The sequence below is a fragment of the Geotrypetes seraphini genome, chromosome 7, assembly GCF_902459505.1.
Source record: "Geotrypetes seraphini chromosome 7, aGeoSer1.1, whole genome shotgun sequence".
In the NCBI taxonomy this organism is placed as follows: Eukaryota; Metazoa; Chordata; class Amphibia; order Gymnophiona; family Dermophiidae; genus Geotrypetes; species Geotrypetes seraphini.
In genome coordinates, this window is record NC_047090.1 from 41,962,073 (window position 1) to 41,974,503 (window position 12,431).

At 44.7% G+C, this 12,431-nt stretch overlaps 1 protein-coding gene across 2 annotated transcripts; it reads left to right on the forward strand.

The window, feature by feature from the left end:
- The first annotated feature begins 830 nt into the window (after window positions 1-830).
- BBS10 (Bardet-Biedl syndrome 10) lies at window positions 831-12,214 on the forward strand. Of its 2 annotated transcripts, none has more exons than XM_033950697.1 (3): window positions 831-963; window positions 5,206-5,405; window positions 9,227-12,214. In XM_033950697.1, exons 2-3 carry the CDS (start codon window positions 5,212-5,214, stop codon window positions 11,070-11,072), a joined length of 2,040 nt encoding a protein of 679 aa, XP_033806588.1. In that variant the 5' UTR covers window positions 831-963; window positions 5,206-5,211; the 3' UTR covers window positions 11,073-12,214. The 2 variants fall into 2 exon arrangements, with proteins under 2 accessions (XP_033806588.1, XP_033806590.1); XM_033950699.1 differs by lacking the exon at window positions 831-963 and adding an exon at window positions 984-2,045.
- The last annotated feature ends 217 nt before the right edge of the window (window positions 12,215-12,431 follow it).

Sequence of the window (12,431 nt, forward strand, 5' to 3'; positions counted from 1 at the left end):
TGATGGACCTCTGGTCTGACCCAGAAGAGGCATTACTTATATTCTTATTTCTGCCAGTCCACAGGTGTAAAAAGGTTGAAGAACACTGCCTTAGACTATATTGCTTTGTGATTGTTTTTGCTGGCTGCTGGACACACTGATCTTCTTGCATTGTAGCGGGAGATTACATGCCTTATCTGGTTTCTAAAAATTGCCTCCCTAACTCAGTAAATACTGGGTGAAGCTGGGATGGTGTTAACTCTTTTGATGTAAAATTAGGTTCCATTTGCTCTAAAGGGTTTGATAGTAAAGGCTCTGAGGCAGAAAAATCATAGCCTGATAGTTTTGGAAGAGACAGTGACAAATGTTTCCTTTTTTTGTGTGCACTTCCTTTTAGGAGGTGAGGAAACTGACATAAAATGGAGAACTATGACTCCTTGAAGCAGAGTTTGAGTCCTCTGATGTGGTGCTGATGTGCCTGCTTCTGTATTTAAACGAATGTGTGCGACTGTTGCTGATTGTCTGGAGAATGACGTCTATGGTGCCTATGTCCCTCCTCCTGATGACATAGGTGATTGGATTTTGATTGATGTTTGTGTTCAACAAATCCTAAATGAGGGCGGGTTCGATGTGGAGATCGGCATGGAGATTGATAGGTGTGTTTGGCCACTCCTGGTTGGGGGCGGTCCCGATGTAGAGATCGACGTCTGTTTTTATCCACTCCTGGCTGGGGGGCGGTCCTGATGTGGAGATTGGCATCTGTGTTCAGCCACTCCTGGCTGGGGGTGGTGCTGATGTGGAGATCAAAGCCTATGACAGCGGTGGCTCCCCTCCTGATGATGCCTATGTTCCTCCCCTTCAATGGTGTGGAAGTCCCGTCTCTTCTGAGTGGTTTTCCAGGTTTCTTGCAGGAGGAGTTTGATGGCACCGTGGAGCTTGATGTATGGTGCCTTTTGGAAGCATTTCTCTGCCTATTAACTTCAGGTGGTGTATCATTATTATAAACCTGTGCTTGCTGAACAGGGGCGATCAGATTGTTAACTGCCGGTCCTGGAAGCAGAGCAGGAGATATGCTGGGGATCACATAGGCAGGGGCTTGGAGGAGGCGTTTTCATTTGTTTTCCCTTGTTTTTTTTGCTCGTTTTGTTAGTGAAGCACATTGCAGACATAAGTCTGAGTCGTGCTGAGATCCTTAGTACTTCAGGCAAAGCTGGTGCAGGTCCGTTATGTTCTTGCAACACAGATTGAACAGGTTTTAAATCCTGGCTTTTTTTTTTTTTCTATCGAAGATATCTCGGTTAGATTTGTTTGATGTCGGATTGAAAACTGATTATAATCGCGGTTGAAATGCGGGTAACTAACTAATCTCTATTAAAAATAACAAAAGTGACAAGGGCACGTTTTGGCTTCTGACCGCTGTGGCGGATAGAAAACAACTGAAGGGTTTATGTTGTTCTGTTGCTAAGGGATACGGTAGGAAACTAGTGCATGAGCTCAGAATTTACAGTTCATTCTAAGCTCTTTGACAAGAGCCGACCGGCAACGTCAGCTGTGATGTCACCCATATGCGTGGCTGTTGCTATCGTGCTTATCCATAGAGAACAACTATTACAGGTGTGCAACATTCGCTTTATCAATGGATGGGCAGTGTTTCTTGTTGGGCGAGTAGAAGGCCGGCTGCGAGGGTTTTTTTTGGGGGGGCAGCATTCGCTCTTCGACCAAGGAACGTTTGAAACTTAATTCTGGGGTTCAGCCGCCTTAATTTAACTTTTTCCCAAGTCTCGTGTATTTCTCTAGCGTTCCTTTGTGTGTTCCAAGTCTCAGTCTGGTACTGCAATAGGCTCGGGAAGTTCCAAGCTTCATAATTGGTATAAAGAAAAGCCTCTTTCTGATGCTACAATAGGCTCAGAAAACTTCAAGCCTCGTTCTGGCACTCATTTTCCAAGCCTCATTCTGGCGTCATTACAGCCTTTGTAGGTTTAAAGAGCCTGGGTTTAGTGGGGAGGAAACGGGATCTCGGGATTTGATGGCTCCAGAGAAAGTAAAGAAAGCTGTATTAGTGCAAGGTTGGACCTTTTTAGAAATACTATAAAGGACTTAAAAGACTAGAAAGAAGGTGGGGGTTATAAGGTGCTCAGTCTTAAATTGTCGCCTGCCACTGAACTTCCCACCAGTCTGTCTTAAGCATGATAGTTCATACAGGAAGTCCCGTTTTGTTTTGGTTTTCTAACTTAGATTTTCGAGTCTGTCACGTGTTTAGGAGGTGGCATCAATGACCGTCTGAGATGCAGAAAGCTATCATGAGCCTTATCTGGTTACTACAAAACGTTGCTGCCGGAGCGACGCAGGGATTAACTAGTGACATAGCCACGCATTTCTTTGCAATGCGCAGAAAAAAAATTGGCTTCTAATTTGTGGTTACTGCTAACAAAAATAGCAGTCCAGGGTAGCATTGGCCGACCTTACTGCTTTCCTGTTAGTGTCTGAGCAGTGATTGGATCCGGGGGCACTAACAGGAAAGGTGTGGTGGTCTGCAGTGCCCCCCCCAATCCATTTCCTGACAAACTGGCCTATGACTAATTTCTAGTACAACCACCACCCTGTTCTCCCTCCTTACCCCACACCTTTCCCTGGTGTCTAGAACAGTGGTTCCCAACCAACCAGTCAGGTTTTTGGGATACTGCTAATGAATAGGCATGAGATAGATTTGCATATAATGGAGACGACAGGCATGCAAATCTGCTCCATGTTCTGAAAACCTGACTGGCTGGTGGTCCTCCAGGACAGGGTTGGGAACCACTGATCTAGAACACTTCTCAACTCAGTCCTGGAGTACCCTCTTGCCAGTCAGGTTTTCAAGATATTCACAGCCCTTTTCTGCCGTCATATTCTATGATTTGCATACACTGCCTCTTATTATATGCAAATTTATTGCATGCATATTTATTGTGGATATCATGAAAACCTGACTGGCAAGGGGGTATGCCAGGACTGAGTTGAGAAACGCTGGTCTAGAACATCCTCCACCACTGTGTCGCCTGATCTTCATCATTAACAACAAAAAAAATACTTTTCCCTGTTGTCTAGTGCAACCCCCCTTCCCCATCATATCTAAAAAGCGGTAGGAGCAATGATACTATAACTATATCATATCACTTTATGTCCAGTGTTGCCATCTTGAAAAATAGCAGCACCTAGCTCCTGCGTTGCATCCCGTAATGCACTGGGTGGAGTCAGTCAGCTATATTACAGAATTTTTCCCTCATATGGTAATATCCACTCATCTATCAAATAAGGGAAAAATTCCCTTATGGCCGACTGTTTCCCTGGTGTATCCTGGAATGCAATATGGATGGATGGCCATTGCCATTGTTTAAGATGATGGTGCTGGAGTGGGTATAACTTCTGCTTTCTTTAAGGTATGACCTGGGAGGAGGGTATGCTAAACACCTGTAGGATTGCCGGACATCCAGATTAACCCCGACATGTCCTGTTTTTAGAGGACTGTTGGAGTGTCTGGAAAGTTTTCTGCCCTGTCTGGAGTATTCTTCCATGTCCCCCACCTACCTCCAACTCCACTGAAATTTAATCTTCAGGCTAGCTGATAGCAGCAGTGAGGTGTGCCTGCTGCTGTCAGCCTGTCCCAGAAGCCACCTCTCTGGACCATATGCGGGATGCTCCAGAGAGGCAGCTTCCAGGGCTGGTCATTGGCAGCAGGCTCATCTCACTGCTGCTGCTGCTTCCAACTGGCCCAAAGATTAAATTTCAACGAGGAGGTAGGTGGGGGGCAGGGAGAGCCATAGGGTGAGAGGGACCCACCATCCTTTGGAGGGATAGAGAGAACCTGCAGGGGACAGAGGTGGTGGAGATTGAGAGCGAGAGAAAAGCACCCATGGGAAAGGGGGGTTGGAAGGAGGGAGGAGGGGAGAGAGAGAGAGAAAAGCACCAGCGGGGGAGGGGGATTGGGAGGAGGAGAGAGAGAGAGAAAAGCACCTGTGGGAGAGGGGGGTTGTGGAGAGATGCAGAGAGAGTTAAAAGCACCTGCAGGTGGTTTGCAGGGAGGGTGAAAGAGAGAGAGAAGCACCTCTGGGGGGTGGTTGGAGGGAGGGAGAGAGAGAAGCACTAAAAGGGTACAGAAGATGGGAAGGGTGGGGACTAAGGAAGTAGGTGAAAGTTGGAGAGGGACAGGGGCGAGACTAATGAAATGTGGTGGGTGGGGGCAGGAGCAGGGTGGGACGGGGTCATGTATTTTTTTTTTTTTACTTCGCAAATATGGTCACCCTAGACACCAGGCATATTTTGGGGGAGGGGAAGGTAATGCCATGATTTTTTTTTTTTTATCATCATTTAGGCACTAATAGTAAAAAAAGACATTTTGCAGTGAGCTCTGAATTTGCATGCCTATTGCTTACTTCATGGCCATATAATTTTTTTCACTTTAAGTTCACAGTAGAAGGTGGCTATACTGCATGTATTTCTTCATCAGCCCCTATGTACTATTCTCTGGGAGACTGGAAGAAGGGCCAGACCAACCATTAGGCAAGACTAAATGGTCACATAGGGCAGCAGCTTCTGGGGGACAGTAAACAGCTGTAGTAAAAGAAAAAAAATGTACACACGCCTGTAAATGTAATATGTAAAAGCATGTCATATTGAGGGAAGGCATATGAGCAGATTAGGGGCCTGAAAGTTAATGGACAAGGGGGCAAAAGACTGAAGGTTTGCCTTAGAGAATGATACGGGGACAAATTTTTTCCCACCCCCGCAGGAATTCAATTTCCCTGCCCCATCCCCGTGTTTGAGGGTTGTGCAGATGAGGACAGAGCTTGGGCATTGGTGGAATGAGGCATTATAACATCACAATCTGAGCTCTAGAATGTTGCTACTTATGATTTTAAAGTGTTCGAGGCTTGTGCAGATGAGGACGGAGCTTGTAGGAACGGGGCAGGGACAGGAAAAGAACTCGCGGGGATGGGACAGGAAAGTGAGTTCCCTTGTCATTCTCTAATATGAATCATCTGCCATGTCTACATAGCCTGATCTACAGAAAATGGTGTCCATAACAGTTTTTATAAATGTTAGTGTACCTTTGAGCTTGAAAATAAATTAGTGCCGATACCAATTTTGCTAAGTCTGCTGGAGAATTAATTTAAGCATAGTGCACATAGACACATTGCAGCTATTTAAATTAATGGATGTCTCTTCCAATTTCCTGAATTCCTTCAGCGAAAGATGCCCCTTGCAGCGATGTTTTTAAATATGAACACGTTGCTTCAGGTTGCTGAATCCCTGGAAAATGTTGTCGGCAGATGTTTTGGACCTGAAGGAGGTCAGGTCCTTTTCTTAAAAGCTACAGGAGAAATTCTCATTACCCGAGATGGCAAAACAATTTTGGAATCGCTGTTGCTGGATCATCCGGTAGCCAGGTAATTAACTTATGTTGTGTGTATGGCAGGGCCATCAAACTGGCAGTAGTGGCTGAAGGTTCTTATTGCTTCATTATGAGAGTGCCTTTAACAATATCAGTCTTTACTCTGTTTTAACAGCTGAGTAGACAGATGGGCAATAAACCCAAAATGTTTGATCTTGGTGAGCTTTTATTCTTTCCACTAGTCTTATAGCCCGTTAAATTAACGGGTGCTAGAATATATGTGTGTGTGTGTCTGTCTTTATTTCTTTTTCTCTCTCCTTAGCCGCTTTCTGTATTTCTATCTTTCTTTCTTTCTTTCTTTTTTTTCTTGGCTGTCCACCACCACCCCTTGTCTGCTCCCCCTGTTAATTCTCCCTTCCTTTTACCTCCCCTGTGTCCTCCCCCACCCCATCACTGCTCACCTTATCCAACAGCAGCCCTTTTCCCTTTATTTTACCTCCCCCCTCTTCCTGCTCCCTCGTCCATCAGCACCTCTTCCTGCTTCCCTTCATTCCCCCCCCTGTCCATCAGCACCTCTTCCTGCTCCCCCTGTCCAGCAATATGCAGTTCAACAGCAGAGAAAGAGAAAAAACACTATACACTTTGGAATATAAAAAGAAAGCATTCTATTTTTATTGTCTGGCCATTTTATTCATGTTTATCCCAGTTTCTGCTCTCTTCTCTCAATTTTCTTACCAGGGTTTGCAGTCTATCTGGCTCTTCTCTCATTCCTGTCTTCACTTCCTCTCCTACATCCATCTCTGACTAACCTTATCTTTCAGTTTTCCTCCATTTATTTTTCTGCATCTCTATCTGCTTCTATTTCTCCAGTTGTTTGTTTTTTGGGTTGGTTTTTTTTTTTTTGCTAACTCCTCCCTTCCAGCATCTTCACTTTCTCTCTCTTCCCCCTTTATTTTCAGTCTTCTAACCAGTATCTGTCTTGCTCCCTCCATCCAGCATATCCTCTCCCCTCTTTCCTCCAACACCTCATCTCTCTCTCTGCCCATCACCTTTTACTCCTTGCTTCTTCCAATGGAGTCGCGAGTCAGGCCTGACATATAAAGGTGGAAGCCGATTCCTCCCGGAAGCAGTCCTCCATGTTGTTTGCCGGGCTGGAAGGAGGGGGGAGGGTGTCAGGTCAAAAGTGTGCCGGGACAAAGGTGCGGCCAGACAATTGAGCGCAGCGCGGAGGCTCGCGCCGGGTTCCCCAACAAAACCCCCCCGTCGGAGCCCCTAAAAACTGTAATTTTCTTCGGCACACGCCTCCATCTTGCGCTCAGTTGTCGGCGCGCGCCTTTGTGAGCAGTCCTGCCTTCGGTCCTGTCTCGGTCCCACTAAACCGGCTGGCAATAACGAAGCCAGACATCACGGGAGCTTTCCCTCTTGCTAAATCACTATAGGCTTTTCCAGTCTCGATCCCGCCTCTCAAAATCAGGAAGTAACTTCAAAGATGGACAGGATCGAGACCGGAAGAGCCTTTAGCAATTTGGCAAAAGGGAAGAAGCCATGGCATCTGGCTTTGTTATTGGCAGCCGGTTTAACAGGGACAGGACCGAAGGCAGGATTGGTGAGGAGCAGAAGCTGGAGTCGGGCAAAGGAGGAGACTTACGTTTGAGGGACGGCAGGACTCCGCGTTCACTCCCTCTGTGACGGTTCGTCTTCTGACAGTGACATAGTAAGCGCGCATGCGCACTCGTGCGGCCACATCCCGACAGAAAAGGGATCAGGGAACACGGTTGTCGTGAGTGCGCATGCGCGGGCCAGCAGGGTTGAGAATATCTCTTTGGAAGTAGTAATTCTCTGAAAATTTAACAGAACCGTAGCAAATTTAGCATGGAGGATAAGCCACTGCAAAGACTTGTGCTTTCTTCATTCAGGAAAGTTGAGCTCTAAGGGGCGGGGTTCTGTAAGGTTTTGGGGCAATCTGTTTTATGTGTATGTGCTATTGATTAGAATTTTCATTTTGTACAACACATTGAACTTTTTGGGTGATACATATCATCAAATAAAGTTAAAAAAAAAAAAAGTGGGCAGGTTCAGACTGGGGGGTTGCATGAAGAGATAAAAGCCCCCCAAAACAAACAAAAAAAATTGTCCAAGCGTTTTTATGGGAGGAGGAGTTTCAGCTACTGCAACATAGAAACTTAAGATACAGTTGAACATAGAAAATTACTCCTGTCTTTTCACCCTTACCAAAACTACACGTTGGTATACAGTGGTACCTCGGTTTACGAATGCACCGGTTTGTTGCGAGTGTTTTGCAAGACGAGCAAAACATTCGCAAAATCGGTGCCTCAGAAACCGAGCGTACCTCGATTTGTGAGTGGCGCCCCCCGTGATTGGGCACCCTCCCGCCACGATTGCCCCCCCCCCCCGCTGCGATTGGGCACCCGCCGCTTCTTACTGTCATCTGGGCACCGGCACCGGCATGTCCTGTGCGTTGGTGCCGGTGCCCGAAGATCAGCCTCCTCTTCTTGCTGGGCCTTGAGCATCTGCGCATGCTCAAGGCCTGCCAGTTCACGTTCTCTCCGAGATTCTCGGAGAGAACGTGAACTCGCAGGCCTTGAGCATGCGCAGATGCTCAAGGCCCAGCAAGAAGAGGAGGCTGATCTTCAGGCACTGGCACCAATGCACAGGACATGCCAGTGCCCAGATGACAGTAAGAAGCAGTGGGGGGGGGGGGCAATCACAGGGGGGAAGGTGCCGGATCGCAGGGGGGCCTTCGAGGGGAGCAATGCCTGTTCTCGTGGGGGGAGGATGGGAGTGGGAACGTATCAAAGCGAGTTTCCATTATTTCCTAAGGGGAAACTCACTTTGATAAACAAGTATTTTGGATTACGAGCATGCTCCTGGAACGGATTATGCTCGTAATCCAAGGTACCACTGTACTTATTTTCTCACTGCCCCAGTTAGAGACACTAACACTCGTGCTCTCTCTCACACTCAGATATTTTTAAGTGCCGATTGTCACCCGCTAACTTACGGATCAGAGCATATGCGGATCCTGGCTGAATATCAGGCTGGGGCCCGCATAAGTATATCTTGGTTGAAAATGTAACCTTCAGTTAGCAGGTGAAATCTTTGGAGAGGCACTGAGGCTGCAGCAGTTCAGTTAAACCCTTCTGTTCCTCAGCCAGACACTTTTAGTTGGCCATTTGCTAGTAAAATGAAAAGTAAGCAATTAAGATTTCTCCACTTTCGTTTAATTCTTGGGAAAAATGAAGAAAGGATACCTATGAATAAGATTCAAAAAGGAATCAATGCAACCCAAACCTGGATAGTTTGAAATCTTTCTGCTCATCTAAGATAGAAAGAAAAAGCAAAGGAGTCTCTAAAAAAAAAAAAAGTCCAGAAGATATATTTGTGAGTCTTTTTTATAATTTGTGCAGGGAAAATAAAAGGAAACAACCATCTAAAAAAAAAACCCCAATGGAACTACAAACAAAAAATGTAAAACAAAAATAATAATAACGAAATAACAAAAAGGCAAAAAAGAATATGAAGAGGAGATAGTGGATGCTGCAGATGGGCCATTTGGCTTTTATCTGCTGTCATGTTTCTTTGTTTCTGTAACCTTAAAGTTCTATGACCTCACAATACAAGTGTAAAGAGCCTTAGCCAATAGGGAAAGGGGATGCAAATGTTAAGAGCCTTAGCCTATAGGGAGAGGAGGAGATAGTGAATGCTGCGTTTGGGCAAACTGGATGGACCATTTGGACTTTTATCTGCCATCATGTTTCTATGTTCTTTTTACAAGTGCATTGCTGAAAATCCTAGTTGTGTTGCAGCTCATAGCCATTCATGACACTTTCTGGATTCTCTCTTTTTTGTACGCAGAATGATTGTGAGGTGTGCCTCCTTGCACTACGGCCTAACTGGTGACGGTGTGAAAACCTTTGTCGTGCTATTATGCAGCATGCTTCGAGGACTTCAAGCTATTGTTGATAAACATGCTCATCCTTTTTGTGGAAATATTCCAGAAACGACGAAGCATCGAATGCATTCTCACACTCTCAAGAAAATCTCTTCCTCCCTATCCATGTTCCAGGCATGTGTTCTGGAGCCTGTCATCATCCAGGATCTCGGTAAACATTTCCTGTCTGTGTATTCTTCATCTACTGGCTCAATGCAGCTGTGCAAGAATATAATGAAGTCTACCCTGGAAATATATTTTTGCGGAAGAATTGGAAATACTAATCATAAATTTATTGCACAGCTGGCATTGGACTACTTCTACCAGTGCTTAGCTTTTGAGACTGGTGAAAGTGAAATGGTTGGCCTTATTGACGAGTTGTTTTTGGATCTGCACACTGAAGTTCCAGGTCTTCCAGTGGGAAATTCGAGGATCCTCACAGGGATAGTCCTTCACAGAGATTTTGCTCTTTACTGTCCAGCAGAGGGTGAGAGAAGAGTGCTGCTTGTGACCGAGGCTCTGCACCCTGTTCTTTCGATCGCCACTTCACAGTTTGTGGTAAAGTCCAAGGCCCAGCTGCAGGTCTCCCAAGTATGGATGACCAAAAGGACAGAGTTGATAATGAAGCATTTGCAAAATAACCGGGTGAAGGTGCTACTGTCGAGTGTAAAGCAACCTGAGATTGTTCTTTTCTATGCAAAGCAAAATGACATATCGCTCATAGACTGTGTCTCATCTGAAGAAATATCTTTGCTCTGTAGAATTACAGGGTTATCACAAGACTATGGCTCCATATCAGAAATGTTAAGTTCTCAGGAGCTCACCGGCATGGCTATAGCGACATTTTGCCAGCCAGTTCTTCTGGGGTCCAGGAGATTTGTTCATCTTGGTTTAAAAAAAACATGTGTCTTTGACCCACATTGTGTAGTTTTCTGTGGCCCAGTGAAGGGTCTCACTCAGCAGCATGTATCTGCTTTTCATGGGGCCTTTAAAATGCTAAAACAGCTATTGAAGACGGCTGACCTAAGCCGTGAACGTGAAAGCAAGTCTGCAGAGCAGACACTGGTAGCTGAGAGATCATCCTGTAACTGTAATAAGCAAAAAAATGTTTGCAGCAGTGCAAAATCTTGCAAAACTTGTGCAGACTTCCTTGTTCACAGAGGAGTGAAGCCAGTCATTTCTTCTAAGAGCAGTATCACAAACGGGCCGGAAGAAGTGCCTTCATCCTGCAGGAATGAGAGTGAAAATGATCAGGGAAAGAGGAATGAGTCTGTGCGAGAAAACAGCACAGTATTTCAATCTAAACAGCTAAGGGAAAGGGAACAAGTTAAGCAGAAGACTGAGGCGGGTACAGTGCAAAATCCATCTGCTTCCTCTGTAGAAGCAGGAGCAGTTCTACCAGTTGGGGGAATGTTTGAGATTCTGTTGCATTATTATCTCAGCCAGTGTTCAAAGCAGCACCACAAGTCAGAAATGATCATGGTTTCCACTTTAGTAGCTGATGCGTTGTTAGAGATCCCCAAAAATCTTTACAGAAGTAAGAGAGGAAATTGCAGCTTCCCACAGGTTTATAGCTGTGTTGTGAACTCTCTGAGAACAAATGAATTGAAGCGATGGGAGCTAAAAGGCCTGGAATCTGTGTCCTGCAAACACCAGCTACTAGCTTCGGTGCTTCAGTGTGTTACCAGGCTTGTGACCATTGACATGTTGCTTGGCATTTCAAGAGGACCTCCGAGGAAGAGAGATGAGGATTCTGAAAATGAATTCTGAAAAATCTGTACAGTTTTTCCTTATAAAGTTATCTTTGAGTTTCAAGTTTATTTAAAATTTTTTATACCGCTTAATCAAACGTGTAGGCGGTATACAATGAAAATACCATAAAATCAAATTAAAAATTAGAAATACTAAACAATACCAGGATATATTAATAGAACAAATGGGGCAAAATGTAAGTTTTGTACAGTATTTTATTAATATTTTTTAAGTCTGATTTTTCTTATGAGTTGTGTTAAACATCTCGCATATATTTACATATTTGTGTTAATGTGGTCTTTTGTGTGTTATAATTGTGGCTTCTGTTCTTAGGTGTTTATAAATTGTAAATTTGGGTGTTTGTTTTCCAGTCAATTAGGGGTTCTGTGAAGCACCGTTGCTGAGACCTTTTATCTGAAGGAATCAAATGCGTACATTTTATGCAGCTGAGAAATTGGCAGGATGGCCAGAACATGAAACTAGGATGGAAAATGGAGAATGACACAGGGATAAATTTGTCCCCATCCCTGCAGGAATTTGATTTCCCTGCCCCATTCCTGCGAGTTTTGTCGTTGTTCCTGCCCCGTTCCTGTAAGCTCTGCTTTAACTGAAAAAGCCTGTAACTCTTATGATTTTAAAGTGTTTGAGGCTTGTGCAGATGAGGACGGAGCTTGCAGGAATGCGGCAGGGACGGGAAAAGAACTTGCGGGGATGGAAAAATGAGTTCCCGGGGGGATGGGGAAAAAATTTAAGAGTTCAGTGCTAAACTTTTAAAATGCCTAAGTGGAGGTGCCCTCCGATGACTACAGTGCCTATGTTAAATAGTAGGCATGGTTATGGGTGGAGACTAGGCATGGTTGGCTTAGGTGTTATTAGGCATTCAATATAGGTGCTTTGATATTAGATGAGTGAAAAGTCCACTTAAGCACTGTTAAATGTGATTCTATAAATGGTGCCTAGCGGTTGATTGACAATTGGATCATTTATTGAATCTGGCTCTTAGTGCTCATTTTTTGGCACCTTTATATAAAATTTAGTTCTGTGTGTGTGTATATTACATTACATTACAGATTTCTATTCCGCCATTACCTTTCAGTTCAAAGCGGATTACAAAAAGAGTTATGGAAGAAGGGTTACAACGTTAGATCAGAGAAGGTTTCCAAGAGAGGGAAAAGTAGGATCTGGGATTAGGGAGGGGATGGTAAGAGGGGGGTTAAGCTTTATTAAGGGATTTCTTGAAGAGTATAGTTTTTATTTCTTTTCTGAACATCTTGTAGTCTGGGGTTGTTGTCAATAGGTTGGAGACTTGGTTGTCTATCTTCGCTGCCTGAGTTGCCAGTAGTCCGTTGTATAGTTTTTTCCGTTTTACTTCTTTGA

Bases quoted from the DNA above. Each gene is read 5' to 3' on its own strand.
- BBS10 (XM_033950697.1), top strand. From the start codon at position 5,212: ATGCCCCTTGCAGCGATGTTTTTAAATATGAACACGTTGCTTCAGGTT. The intron at 5,406-9,226 runs GTAATTAACTTA...TTTTGTACGCAG, and splicing joins CTGGATCATCCGGTAGCCAG to AATGATTGTGAGGTGTGCCT.